Genomic DNA, 15662 nt, shown 5'->3' with positions numbered 1-15662 from the left:
ATAAAACGTAAGTACGCGACCTAGAACAATTGGTAACATCTTAACTCTAAAATTAAAAAATAATTGCAGCGCAAAATCATTATACTTACAAAATGAACATAGAAAATATAAAGTGCAGTCAGGAATAGGTTCAAGACATTTCAGAAAAAAGTCAAAAATTAAATTCATTTTTTTTTTGTGTAGCACTGATTGAAAACACCGTATATTTTTTTGTAATTTATATTTTACACTGAAAATATTTACTAATCAAAAATAAATTAAACACAATATGGTAAGACGTGACTCCTCTTTATGTTCACAAGAATTGTTATTTATTTTAGGTAATGGGAAACGTGAACATTAATATATATTTTTTTTTCAATCTAAATACATTTATTTTTTCTGAATAAAATAAACATAATATTTATTTGATTACCAACTGGTTTCGAAGCTACGTAAGCCAAATTGTACCTTGATAAGAAATGGTTTTATTTTTAATTTGTTTATGTAATTAATTATATTCGCTTGGTTTTGTTTATTTTTTTAAAACACCACTTTGGTTTTTCAATGTCAAAAATAAATATATTTTAAAATTATGACGCTCAAACAATACCTGTAATTAAATTGTAACAAGAATGAGATCATAAACATTAATTTATTAGCTTTGAATATTACAATCAATCGTATTTTCGTACAAATTATGTGGTCACCCTCCTTTGTCTATTTCGGTACATTTTATTCATCTTGAGGCAGGTCGTTTGCTAGACCAAGTACAATAATCAGAATCAAATTATGAATTTAAATTTGTTCTATAATATTTCATTGTAAATTATAATTCAGTTTTTTACGTCCAAATTAGACAAAATTATGCAAATGTATTCTCAACGCAAATATATATAAAAAAATATAAATGTTTAGATGTAAATTTACATATTAACTTAAATTTACTTAAAAGTATAACACAAATATCAACTAATCATTAAACTAAAGACAAATAAATTAAATATATCTAAAAAAACAACATAATACACGGATTGATCTCTATACCTAATATGCAAAAAACATTTCGCTCGAAAAGTGGAGATTCTTCCAGCTTTCCTGAGTCTTTCTGGCAATCAAGCAGAATGTAACCTTTATTGTTTAGGTTATTTTAAGCTCCAGTCAGTCTCACCTGAAATAACCTCCACTTCTCATTCTATTGTTCTAACCTTTGTTGTATTGGATTTAAAAAAAAACAATAAATCATCAAGGAGAAATGAATGATTTTGAAAGAAATGACAATAAACCAGTAGAATGCCATTTTCATACTTAATAAGATATTGTAATAACTTGAATCTTAACAGTAAACGAAAAAACTTGGTACTTCTACATATTTATTTGACCGATTAGCGCTTTCAACCTCTATTGGGCATCATCAGACTAGTGTTTTATTCGAACATCTCCCATGCATAATTTAACATGTTCATTTTCAGCAATCCAGCAGAACGCTCGTACGAGGTTTTCCTGTAATTTAAATTATTTAATACCAAAAACACGCATGACTTTCACTCAGAGAAATTTCTCCTTTGTGACCCAAAGAGTGTTCAATTTCCTGGATGAGAAGTGTAGAAATTTGGATTTTGTCTAAGGGAAGAAACCATTGCTGGAGACTGCTACGAGATATTGCATAGATTTATATACTATTAAGTTCAGATATTTATTGAAATATTTGTTAATTTAATAATTTTTATTTTTGGTATTGTTTAATGTTAATATGCATGCTTCCACTTTCCATTATGTTCTCTCCCAACTTAACACAGGGCTCTAGGCCTCATAGAATTAAGAACATATTATGTTGATGTAATATATGTATTTGTATAAAAAAATCAATAAAATAAAATAAAAAATTTAAAAAATCATGCACTCCGCACACCCATACTGCCACACATAAGGTTTTTATTTGAGATATAAATTTGTGTCGAGATTGGAAATCTTAATAAGGACATACGTATTTACATAATCCATAAATTTGGATTGAGGTAATAGGCATCGATTGTCAAAATTTTTATTTAAAAATTGACATCCGAATAAGCATACTTTTTACTAACGTGTTTTGTTTTTTATTCAATTATTATCCCACTAAAATGTTTTCATATAAATTTTTATGCTAATGAGTTCATTAATCTAGAATCTAGAAACATAGCGTGTCAAGTATTGTTATAAGAATTAAGTATGTCAACGGGGAAATAAGTAACCACACGAGTAGAAAAAAAAAACACGTACAATACAATCAATGTAATGGCTGAAGAACAATACAATATCCTAACACTTATAAAGATTGTAAAATTTATTATCTTTTAGTAACTACTCAATTTTAACCGAGAATGGAGAAGCCGTTATTTATGATTATCATTTTAATATCGTGTGTAAAAACGTATTTTGGCAGTGAATTAAATAATCAATATAATGATTTTCTAAGAAGTGATGAACAAACAAACCAAACATTTTGTTATTATTCTAAAAGATCATTTTTTTCCGGAAGCTATTTCAGAAATAAAAGTGAATGTTGTGCGTCCGATAAAATTATTAATCAAGTAATTCATTACGTTAATGAAACGTCGGCGTCGTTTGCTGAAAATGGAGTAATCGATCCGTCGAATAAGAAATTTGAAATTTTATTTAATTTTTGGAAGGGTTACCATTTAATTTTCATACCGCAAATGAATGCATCATCAAAATGTTTGAAAGATATGAATGTTTTAAAATCTTCTCTTACCAATAATGAATTGTGGGCTTTAAAAAGTAAGTAGTAGCGCTTATGAAAGAAAATTTGATTGATTTTGATTTTTTGTTACATTGTAGTTACTGATATTTTAAAAATAAATATTTGACTTCTTATAAATAAACAAATCAATTGTTGTGAAACATGGTTCAAATTGACAAATGAATTAGAGGGTGTGTTCATTGAGCCAGAAATAAAACGATTAATACGTGTAACAAGTGCCAAACATGTTTGTAATTAGTTCATATCGAAATGGCGCCCGAATGAATAGTATTACATTATTAAATTGTTATACGGTATTTATTTTAGGAATTCCACTTTATTAATTATTTAAATTTTAACAATATATTGTCTTATGACGAGGGAGGAAGTATTACAGAAATATTCCAAAAGGAAGCGAACGGATAGGAAGAACCCACAGTGTTTAAAATGGTTTCTCGGGTATATTTTAAAGTACTTTCGCTAAAAAAAATAAAACGTCTTTTTAAAAACTCTATGAAAACCATGGTTATTTTCAATTACTATTGTAATTCAATTTTTTCAATTTCAATTTTCAATTTATTTATTTTAAATATAACATATACATTACAAAAATAAATTCAATACGTACATATTATAAAAAAAAAATAAAAAAAAACACCAAAGAGACTCATGTCAAAGTAGTCGAAGAATCCTGCTCCGGAAAACCCCTTCGGATACATGGAACAGATAAATATCCAGAGCAATGTTGTTCCGCATAGCGGTAGCCCTTCTAACAGGCATAACCATAGGCAGGTTGGTCCTGAATATCGGAATATGAAACAATCTATGCTGACGCTGTCTTAGGTAATTATCAGGAACATACAAACCAATGCTCATCATAATTTCAGAATTATCGATCATACCGCGCAACAATCGATAAAAATGTGTAGTCAAATACAGATTCCTTCTAGTCTCTAAACTGTTGTAGCCGAGCATACCCTGGAGAAACTCGGTCGGGTAGAGCCGAGGATAATACCCGCACTCTCTCATGTAGAGATATCTCAGAAAATTCTTTTGGATTTTCTCTATCATAAGAGAGTACTTCAGTTCATGTGGCCCCCAAATCATCGAGCCACTCTCGAGTCTACTTCGCACCAAGGAGTTGTAAAGAGTTCTCAGTACGCGGGTATTTTCGAAAACCCTGGCAGTACGCGGAACAAATCCTAACATCTTCAATGCATTACCACTGATTGTCTCTATGTGTTCATGAAATGTCAGAGTGCTTACAAATCTAACGCCCAGATCCTTAACATTCGATGTAATACAGGCGTCGTGTCGCAGTTGGTTAGACGGCCGACTGTGAAACTGGCGTCGCGGGTTCGATTCCCGCCAGTTGCAAGAAAAAAATCCATAAAATATTTTCTTCTCAATTGGTCTGGGTGTTGTGGTGGATTTTTTACTACCTCCTTCAATATCACCCCTTTCCCACGTGCTGATAAGCCTCTAAAATAGAGGCTTAGCGGGTTATTCCTTTTTTAAAATAAAAAAAAGTAAACAGTAACGGAAGGTCTTTTGCATATATGTCAATAATCCGTCTTCTTATGAATGAGTTTTCTGGTGGAGAAGTTCCTTAGTAAGGCCACAGCCGACTATCCCGCCAGATTGATTTTTTTGCACCACAACAGGCCAGGAGGCCCAATTACAGTGAAGAATTGCAGTACGGAACACCTAGGCTTGAGCTAAATCATATTTAATTTTGTGTTCTCATCGGGAATCGAACCTTCTGCGCTAGAGTCAAGCGTCTTAATCGCTTCACCACGGAGGTCGCCTTTTTTTATTTTGTTTTAATTTTTATATGGGAGTTGCTTAATTATTTACCTTGCTTATAATATACAAAGTTTATATTTCAAAAAGTGGATTTTTCTGCAATTAAATATCTTAAAACTTATCTAAACTATTGGGATCAGGAGGGATATATTAATGTGGGCGAATCAGGAACTTCTCAGCATTTGCTCACGTGGAGAGGAAACCACTTAAAACTCTTCAGGAGAAGCTGGCCTGTTGGCAGTAGTCAACAGTCCTTCGTCAACAGGTCGCCTACTGATACTGTTAAAGTACATAATAAGAAAGGACATACTTAATGCAGTAAAAACATTTAAGCATTGCACGTAATAAGCAAGGCAAAAAATAATCAACTCCCATTTAAAAAATCAGTTCATAAAAACATAATTTTTGCATTTTTTTCAATATTACCTTATGACTTCTAAAATCAATTTCAATAAATCCAATTTCATTAAAAACTATGTAAGTAATTGGATTTAAAAACAATTTGACAGAATGCATTTAATCATAAAATTACTATTTTAGGCACCAACATTATGCAAGTATTGGGCTTTCCACTTAAAAATAATATTAATATAGGTACATAAATTTAGTTTAAAATTACTAGGTAAAACATACAATATAAGGTCATATTATATTATAGCTGTAATTTTTAAAAATTACCATGGGGAATTTAGGTTTTTTGTTATTTTTAAAAAGAATCGAGTATTCAAAATATTGATTTAAATTATACATATAACTAGTAAAAGTGCGCGTATTTTTATTATGTGTCCCCGGAAGGGTGAAAAATACAGTTCTTGAGATCCCGGGTTAAATTCTTGGTAGGGTCTAATTAAAATATTGGTGGTTTAAGACTGCAATATTTTATTGATCTTGGACTGGTACCTGGAGCGTAACAGAAGATCGGGATACGCTGCGTTTGGTGTTTAATACAGTTACCTATTCGCCATCTGGTGCAAGTAGGGATACGATGACTATGAATATTAAGTAAGTTCCTTTGATCTTTTAGTCGCAAATATGAATAAGTCTAACCAAATTCATTTCAGTGGTCGACTCTACGGCCAAGATCCCTTCCGGTCTGCTAAGTGGAAACGTGAACCAGTTCGGAGACTTTGACGAATGTTTAAGCATCCGTCATCCCATTCAGGGGAAATATTTCCTGGCTGCCCTGGAAATTTCCTTGAAGTCCAAGATTTCTGATGAAGTGGACGCTCTTGTAAACTCACACCGATGGATCAGGAGTAATATGTCTGATGTAAGAAGAATAATAATTCTTTGATTTTTATTTAATCAAATGCTCGTTCTTTAAAACTTATTCTACGAAATAAATATAAAAAAATAGTTTTTCAAAACATAATACCACCATCTAACCGGAACACAACTGGTTTTTAGTCAAGGCTTTAACAATACAATTGTACATATTACATAAAAAATATTCACACGTAGTTTATGTTAACATGAATCGGGTTGTGGTCTCGTGGGCGTGGTAGTGTTGCGGACTTATGGATCAGAAGTCCTAGGTTCGAACCCTACTCTACCCCAACTTGATTCCATTTTTATTAGCAAGTAATTTACAACATCTTTAAAATGGTCATCAAAATGAAATGTTTGAGTAAATTATAAGAACGCTAATATTTCTTTATATTTTTTCTTTTTTAATGTTTGCACTGCGTATCCGTCATTTTTACATAATATCAGTTTCCAATATATGTAATTCGATAAATGTGAAAAAACATTTAATTACATATAACTACTAATTACACTAGCAATTTTGAATGTCTTGACGAAGAGATTGTTACCGTAATCCGGGGTGACTTTGCGACTGCCTGGTGCGTCAAAAACTATACTTTGTTTCGAATAATTTTACGTGCACACAATAAATATTAGGAAAAAAGTTTTTTTACCCAAGTTCCTCTGAGGTTGCTAGTCTATGGTGATGTGTGAACGTAAAAAACCTTTTTTTTTTTTTTTTAAAAGGAATAACCCGCTAAGCCTCTATTTTGAGGCTTGTCAGCAGGTGGGATAGAGGGGATATGGAAGAAGGTAATGAAAAATATACCACAACACCCAGACCAATTGAGAAAAAAATCTTTCTTCGATTTTTTTCTTGCAACTGGCGGGAATCGAACCCGCGACGCCAGTTTCACAGATAGCCGTCTAACCAACTGCGCCACGGCGCCTGTCGATAGTACTATTTTTATAGTACTGTCGACAGACTCTTTAACTCTTTAGATAGTATTATTTTTTTATAGTTGACGCTATATACAATGCGTCCAATTCTTATTTATTTGATTTTGTAATTCGGCATATTACTCGTTAAATATAAGTAAAAAAAATATTATTTTTTTTACTTAATAAAAGTGAAATACATACATTTGTCTTCCATTTAAGGTGTATTTTTTTTCTTGATACATTTGGTAGGATTTTTCAATATTCACGATCATTGCTTATTATTGCGTAAAGTCACCCTGGGTTACAATATGTGTCGAAACCGGTAGACATGGAAAAGTCTTTAAGTTGTTATGTACTTATGTTTATAAACATAAAGTAAAATGTTCGATAGCAAAATAGCAAAGTTAATGCTTAAAACTTAATATCCCGAAAATTATTTAAAATCAGTCATGGTTTTTTTGTAGGCGCTTAATACGCGTGTTTTTTCAAGACTTAGAAATAATCCTTACAAATCTTTTTTTATTTTTTGTAAAGTTGATTATATTTACGTCAATTTGAGGTTATTTTAATCCGTGTTCCAGCCCGGTCATCGTGTTCCCAGAGTTTCCAGCATCTACTGGGGAATATGCCTCCCATCATCATGCTCAGCCAAAGATCTCGAAGATACATTAAAAGATAATCTTCAAGCACTAGATCTGAAGGTCATGGTTGATGAAAAACTGAGTGTAACTAATGGGAGAACGGAATCATATGGTATTGGAAAACGAATCACTTTGTGAGTAAACCCAAATTATTCTATAAAATCCTTCCATAATAACGTCATCCGTAATACCTAAATAATACTATATTGATTTCAATTGTTTACCGTTTATTGACCTATATCTGTATTCTAAATTAGTATTTTCTAACTTCTTCTAATTTTAAGATTATTTTAATATAACCTTTACGAAAAAATATTCTCCAGTTCTCCACAGCAATATATGTTTGTATTATTATGGAGCCTCATATATTTTCTACTAATATGTAATAATGATTTATTTTTCTTACTCTTCTTGATTCATTTTTATGTTTTGCTCTTTTTTATATTAAATGTATTTCTGTCTTCATATTTAAAAATGCACTTCTGTTCTCTCCACTTGTATACGAATATGTAAAGGTGATATTTTTATTTTTCTTCTAAAGATTATTTATATATATTTTTTGCTACTTCTGTGTAAAATACATGTCTGTCTTTATTTGAATAAATGTATGTAATATATGTAAAAACCTAAAAGACGTTTAAATAAATAAGTAAAATAATAAAAAATAAATATAAATATAAATAGAGAAGTATGTATACTAGGGATGGAAAGACCGAGAAAGATATTGAAAGGAGGATGAGTGCCTGGAACAGAGTGAACGGTGCACTGAAATCTACTTTGGCAATCAAATATTTATCAGGTAAAAATGCATAAGTTAAGTATAACTTGATAAAGAAGCTTGTGTAGCATTGAAACCGGTCGGTAGAAAAAAAAAGTGATTAAAAAAAGTTGTTTTTGTTTATGTTGGTACTTCTAATATTAATTTGACCATCATGTGTACATTTTCTACGTTTTATTTATTAATTTTAGGATAATTTTAGCTTCTCTAGCAACACTCATATTTACTGCAACATTTCTAATATCGAAGGACAATAAGAAGAAAGGTGGAAAAAGCGGCAAATTTTTTAAAATTATAACGGAATTTTCCTTACTACAAAATATATCGAAACTTTTGGACACATCCCTAAAGGAACAGGTCAGGGGGATCGACGGAATAAGAGCTTTAAATGCATTTGCGTTAATCCTTAGCCATAAATCTATGGCGCTTTTTTACAAACCTTACGTAAATAGGACTGCTATGGCAGAGGTAAGAATTTTAAAAACTACCCTTATACACTCAGAGTAATCATTCGCTACCTGCTTTAAAATACGTCTTTTTACACTGTTGGATTAAAAATTAAAAACAAATAGTCATACGTAATAAGTATTCAAAACAAAGACACAAAAAGACCAATTAAGTTTTCATAAATTGAGTAATGATGTAAACATTTAATGTGATAAAAAATAAGTGAATAAAAATTTTAATTTAGAAAAAAAATCTTCTTTATATTTGTGTTTTCCATGAAGGTTGTTATTGGTAATAAATAAAAATACCGAATGCACACTATTAGCCATCCATGCACGCATATATGAACGTATATATATTCACACATATATACGCACATGCACATGCATATATAAACATATACATATGGTACATATACATATTTTAAACCACTCAAGATAGGCTACATTCAGCAACTGTCCAAATAATCAACTCCATGAAGAAATTGTCTGTACAGCGTAATATAACAAAATCGTTTAATTTTTTTAAATTGGTTTTTGGTTTAACAATAAACGTAACGGGCAATTCTTTATCTGAGTGCATTCAGCCCGTAGTATTGCTACAAACTGTAGCTTACTTTGTGATAATTATAAAGTGGTTTTTGTCCGTGTGGGCGACTCTATAAGCGAGTGGTTATTATTCCTCTAAGCTTACACAATTTAGTTGAAGAAATATTAAAATATTGATATTTATTTAAATGGTTGGCCATATAAAATTCGACATTAAATTTCTATGACCTTTGCGGCCGCGATGAAATGGTTTTTCTCGGTTATCATGAACACCACCTAGAAATGTGGCATAAGATTTCCATAACGTAACATACATGTCTACACAAATAAAATCAACTCCAATGACAGATGTTGAAATGCGATCTGAAACGCCGGAAAAAAGTGCAAACGACACACGGCATGATAACCCAGAAAAAAAAGAAATTAAAGACCGCCAAGTAATTTGACATTTGAAAGAGAGAGAAAGGACAGATTTTTTAAAACAATCAATAAAATTGTGTTAACATCTATACAGCTTTTTAAATCATCAGGCTGTCATTTTGAACGGTATACTTGACTCAACTTTATTTTATAAAATTAATATCGGTAATTTGTTTGTTTTTTTTTTAAAAAGATTTTTAGCATGCCCTGGGCAGTGATAGGTCGAACTGCCATTATTTACACTGACTCATTTCTTTTAATAAGTGGTTTTTTGACTGCAACCACTTTACTTCGTGATCTTCAACGAAATGGAAACATGGGATTTAAGAAAAAGATCATTAACAGGCTATTTAGGTAAATATTAAATAATAATTTACGAAAGTTTTTTAATTTTTCAAAAACTTTGCTGTCGTTTGGCATTGACCAATATCTTTTATTGTTTTTCAGAATCGTTCCCTCCCTCATTTTTATAATTTTGTTTTGTACTTTCATCCTCCCCGATTTGGGTAATGGACCACTTTGGGACATGGTCATAACAGAACACTCCAGATTATGCAAAAATAATATGTGGAGAAACTTCTTATTTATTCAAAACTTTATGGGATTTGAAACTATGGTGAGATTTTTTTTTAAATGATCTGTTATAGAGAATTGCTTTTTAAAAAAATGTAAACAATTTAATTTTAAGCAGTGTTATGATCTTTTTTACCTTGCATTATGTGGGCTAAAATATCATCCATAATCCTTCTTTCTCAGATTGTTAAGATTAAGTTTAAGTATTGAAGTTTAAATAGTTTTTAAAAAATGTATTGTATCCACATTCAATGGAAAAAAGCTCTTGTTACTTTCATTTTATGTATTTAGAATACAAAAACAAAAAAAAGGAAAAGAGAATAAACAGTATCTATCCGTAATACGAACATTTTGGAGCGCCTAAAATTATATGTACCGGGCAACTATTTAAGAGCTTGGCAACACAGACCATTTAGTTTTTCCAGAATGCAGGACATATTGACCGTTGATGTTGCCTGTGGGGAGAATGATTGGTATGTTGAACAGCTAACCAAAAGAGGGAGATCTTTTCCACGCTAGGATTACCAGTTTTAGACCCTTCCTCTCTAACCATGTATCTGTATTAGTTACTTATTTGTCTTTGTTTACTATTGTGCTTTTTTTTGGAAACATGTTTTTGTAATTTTATATTGTAATTTAACGTAGTTATGCAGAAAGCAGTCAGTCCACAATTTTGAAAAAAAAATGATATTAAAGTTATCGGGTGCAGGAAGGTCAATTCTATGTTCTGCTTAAAACAGCCAGACCGCTTTCAAACAAAAAGCTGTAATAACCGCCATCTGAAAATAGTGTCGATCACAAAAGCGGCATTTCTCAATTCACATGAAATACCCACAGCACTAGAAAAATCTATTACGGTACTAAATTACGGTACTCTAAAAATCAATAAAACTGGTCAAATACATAATAAGATTCTTTGTTCGTAATTTTAAAAAAACTCATGTATTTATTGTTTATCATTCGTCAAAGTCAAAAACATGAGAACTGTTGTTATGCAGAAAGCAGCCAGCCATAGAAAGGCGAAACTAAGATAATAGCACTTTTGTGAAAAGAGTGAATAATCAAACCTGATTTGTTCAATTGGCAGTAGCGCTGTATTACACATTTAAATGAATAATTATGCCATCTAATAATTGAGTTTCTTTACAGAAATGTTTTGGTGCAACTCCAATTTAATTTCAATATTAAGAGAAATACGTTTTTTAATTTTGTCCACTATTAATGGAAAATTGAAAAAAAAAACAGTTACCGAGTTTAGTCGTTACCACGGATATAAAAAATCTCTATTCAGTCGTTGGGACAGACATCATCAGACTGCTTTACCAGTAAATTTAACTAAAAATCTTCATGCAACTTTTGCTTTTCCCGTAGAAATCCTTTCAAACTCATCAAAACAGTAAAGAAGTGTTTGAAATATTCTTAAATGTTTATTTATTTATAAACGCCCAGAGGTCTTTTACAATATTTAGTTAAAAATTACATGAAGTATAATAGCAATTGACAATTGAAAATAGAATCATTATTATTTCACTAATATCTAAATAATTACATAAAAAAGAATATTAAGAGAAAGAAATAAGGAAATATGAATAGAAGTTAAAAGGAGAAAAAATGAGGGGAAGCCCATTCTATGGAAAGGATAGCTAATTTAATAGTAGCAGGAGAGGTGTGGAGCAAGTCCAAAAGATCAGTATAGTAATAACAGCTAATAAGCTGTTCTGTGGATGCGTGCCAGTGGAGAATGATGGGTGAAGTTTGTCCTATTGTACTCACACTGGAACATGTGCTGGAGTCTGGTGGTTCTTGTGAGTACACGAAAATTTATTAGGGACAGTAATTTTGGGCAATATGTTATGGTGCATATCACTTTGTGCATTAAAGTGAGGTCTGCAATTGTCCTTCTGGTAGAGAGCAATGGTAACCTCAACTCAGACATCAAAGTTTTGACATCATGTTGTTACAGTTGGTCAATTAAAAAAAATACTTATTACTTTCAGTGCCTGACCCATACACACCAGCTTGCAATTGATATGCAGTTATTTCTTTTTGCTCCCGTTGCAATAATTTTACTCTGGAAAATGGGACGGAAGGGATGTATCATCCTTTTAGCTTTGGGAGCATTTTCCACACTTCTGAGGTACTGGGTAACTGGGGCCAAAAACATATCCATGGTTGTTTATTTCGGCTTATCGTAAGATCCCTTCTTAATAAATTAGAATGATGTAGATATTATTACATCAAGAACCTATAATAAGTGTACTTTTTTGTTTGTTTTAGAGTCACCAATCTAATCGATTCAGCCAATTTATCTTACATTCTACCAACTCACCGCCTGACAATATATTTAATGGGAGTTCTTTTGGCTTACTTCATGTCCCAAAAAATAAGTCATATTTATCTTTCTAAGGTTGACGTTTATTATTTTAAATTTTTTAACATCAAAATTTATAAAAAACCTTATTTATCGTCATTATTATTCATGGTGAAAGTAACAATTATTTAACATATAAAAAAAATTAAATCTTTATTCCTACTCAGTGCAGTACCTGTCCACCCTGTCAAGAATTGAACCCAGAATCTCAAGCATTGTAGACAAACGCACCAAGCACTACTCTACGAGATAGACATATCTCCACTCCATTACCTTTTCATGATTTTTACCCCAAAGTAGCCATAGAGTCCAAAAACACTCGTATAAGGCTATTTCATACACATAACTGTATTTTTCATACAACTGGATATTAAAATCAAAGTAGAGATTTTTTTGTCTCTGTTAATTTCGGGAGATTTTTTTATTTATTTCGGCATTATTTATGTTCAATTTTGTTGGATATTTTGCAATGTATTAATTTTTGTGTGGCTGTGATGTCACACTAGTCTACATACAATTCAAGACTTGATATATGTCTATTTTCGTAATCATTCAATGGACATTTTCACACCTGATTTGGAAAGTAAAATTTGTACAACTTTGCAGAACTTTAATACAAAAAATATTTATCCTTGCTACACGAAGAATGAATGTTCATTATATAGCAACATATCTGTATAACAGAGATAACGAAGATAACAAAATAAATTATTTTAATTAAATTACAAATTTAAAAGCTTCAATTAAATTAACTTAACAATAGAATCACCATGTAAAGCGCCCTTGAGGTATTTTATTACGAAAATGGCGCTATATAAGTTATTCATAATAAATAAATAAACCGTATAACTCATTACATGGAAGGACGCTGTTCTGTGGCCAGTGTAAAAAGATTCAGTCAGTTATTGACGCACGCATGTAAAATAAACGGGGTATTTTTGATTTTTAATTTATTTTGCTATGACAAGGCTAAATTATTTGATAATTTTTATAAATTATGGAAAATGAATTATTTAACAGTTTGTTTTCATGTTTTTTTTTTAATGTCTGTGGTAACACAATGTTACATTACCGCACGCTGTGATTATTTACCATAGTCTTTCAAAAGTGAATTTTATTTTTTGCAGTTCCAGGCTGGCTCAGGGTGGGTACTGGGTTTAATTTTTGGACTTTTAGCAATGATAGGTCCATGGCACATGTGCGTAAGGACTTACCAGTACAATAGTACTGAAGCAGGAATATATGCCGCTTTATCCCCTATATCATGGGGGCTCTTTATTTGCTGGGGAATATGGTCCGCGAGCAATGATTGCGCTGGTAAGCAAACATCTTTCGGGTAAATCCGTATTAAATAAAACTTTAATAACACTTAGCACATTTGTTTCAATTTCAGGTTGGTTTGGCGACTTCTTGTCCTGGCGAGGATTTAGAATTTTCTCAAAAATATCTTACGGTGTTTATTTGACGCAATTTCCCGTGTTTTTCTATAACGTGGGAATCCAAAGATACTCTGGATATTTCAAAACACACATGATGGTAATTTTCAAATATAAAAATATCTTTCAATGAGATTATATGGGCTGAGCCTCCATAAATAGAAGTGGGGTATAAATTTTCTTTTCAAGCCAGTAATCCTAGGGAGGCCGAAAATTTATGAAACTCAGTAAAGAACTTCAGAGGGTTTTTTTTTGTTATCAACTAAGCCAAAAAAATATTTTTATGTATCACATATTAGTCCTATGATTTTTTTAAGTTTCGAAGTTCAAAAATTACTCCGTCCGTGACGTCACAAGTTCCCTACGGTCAGTTTTGCTGCAATCACCAATGAGAATTGACCCTCCGTTAACCGGAAATCTATCGCAATACTTTATCATTGGTTGATTCACAAAAACTCGTTACCTCATCCAAAGAAGTTAATTTTTAGTCAAACCATTTTAATAATTTTTTTTCACACATTTTCGAAAAACTTGGCAGTACAATTAAATGCTCTAATTTTAACCGCGCGTAAGAAAATATATTTTTCTATCAAATTTCCCAGAGTATCAATTTTTTTTTGATAAAAGAAGCGATCAAGATCAACGGACATCCCGATAAAATAAACAAAGATGATGGCATCCGATTAAAATTATCACGGTACTCATTAATAAATAAATTGCACAAAAGCGTTCTGTAAAAAGGCACAGATTTTTAAATATTTTTTTAAAAATAATTTTTCAAATTTTTTTAAATTTTAATTTTCTGTTTTTTTACAATAAACAATATTAAAAAAATAAAGCATAATTACATAGCGATGAAATACATATTAATAGTAAAAATAGTAAACAAAAAAATCCCACAAAGGCATGGCCTGTTCGTAGGTATACAAGAATATGTTAATGAATGTTTGCTCCTATAATAAATAATGGTCAGTTATAGTATTTTTGTGAAACATAAGAAAGAAAAAATAAAATATCCTTAAAAAATATCCTTATTATTAAAGGGCAATAAAATTAATTTACAGTTTTAAAATAAATATCTTCGTTGATTCTACCAAAAATCGACTCAGAGACCTCAAGCGTGGCTGGTGATTCTATGAACCGAACCTATCTCCACTAGATTACCTTTTCAGGAATTAAAGCTAAGACCTGCCATAGAGGCGAAAACACTCGTCCAGGTTTCTGGTCCTAATTTCATACACATAACTGTATTCTTTATTCGCCCAGACACACAATTATTTAAAAAGTAAAATAAATTTCTGTAAACGTAATTTGATAAAAAAATTGTTTTTATTTTTTCAATATTTTTATGCTTTCAGTTTAACCTGCCCGAAGTCCTTTTTATTCTTCTGATTTCAACTGTGCTATATTTATGCGTAGAGCTACCTTTCATCAATATGTGCATAGTTATATTAGGTAAGCAGGATTTTCAAATATATTTTAATTAAAAGAGCGACTATGGGTTTTAATGTAGAATAATATGTCAATGTTTGTAATAAAAAAACTATTCTGCATTGTAATTGTAAACTTATGATTTTTCAGAAAATGAACCAAGAAAAATAAACACTGATAACGGCAAAGAAGGATACAGATTAGAAAAGAAAATAGATTATTTATTTAATAACAATATCACAAATAATAATAACAACGCCAAGTAAGATTTTTTTTAAATAACAACATGTTATTAAAAATGT

At 31.0% G+C, this 15662-nt stretch overlaps 1 protein-coding gene across 1 annotated transcript; it reads left to right on the top strand.

Annotated features, from left to right (window-relative positions):
* Positions 1 to 4306: 4306 nt before the first annotated feature.
* Positions 4307 to 15626, top strand: LOC148281643 (nose resistant to fluoxetine protein 6-like). Its single transcript, XM_088226391.1, has 12 exons — positions 4307 to 4334; positions 5590 to 5798; positions 7297 to 7490; positions 8326 to 8602; positions 9743 to 9903; positions 9997 to 10165; positions 12120 to 12313; positions 12400 to 12529; positions 13621 to 13810; positions 13887 to 14029; positions 15288 to 15384; positions 15511 to 15626. Exons 1-12 carry the CDS (start codon positions 4307 to 4309, stop codon positions 15624 to 15626), a joined length of 1908 nt encoding a protein of 635 aa, XP_088082517.1.
* The last annotated feature ends 36 nt before the right edge of the window (positions 15627 to 15662 follow it).

This window comes from Micrasema longulum, unplaced genomic scaffold, assembly GCF_059751315.1.
Source record: "Micrasema longulum isolate JH-2025_06_02 unplaced genomic scaffold, ASM5975131v1 h1tg000428l, whole genome shotgun sequence".
Taxonomy (NCBI): Eukaryota; Metazoa; Arthropoda; class Insecta; order Trichoptera; family Brachycentridae; genus Micrasema; species Micrasema longulum.
The sequence above is the reverse complement of the archived record's forward strand: the minus strand, read 5'-3'. Positions and strand labels throughout refer to the sequence as shown.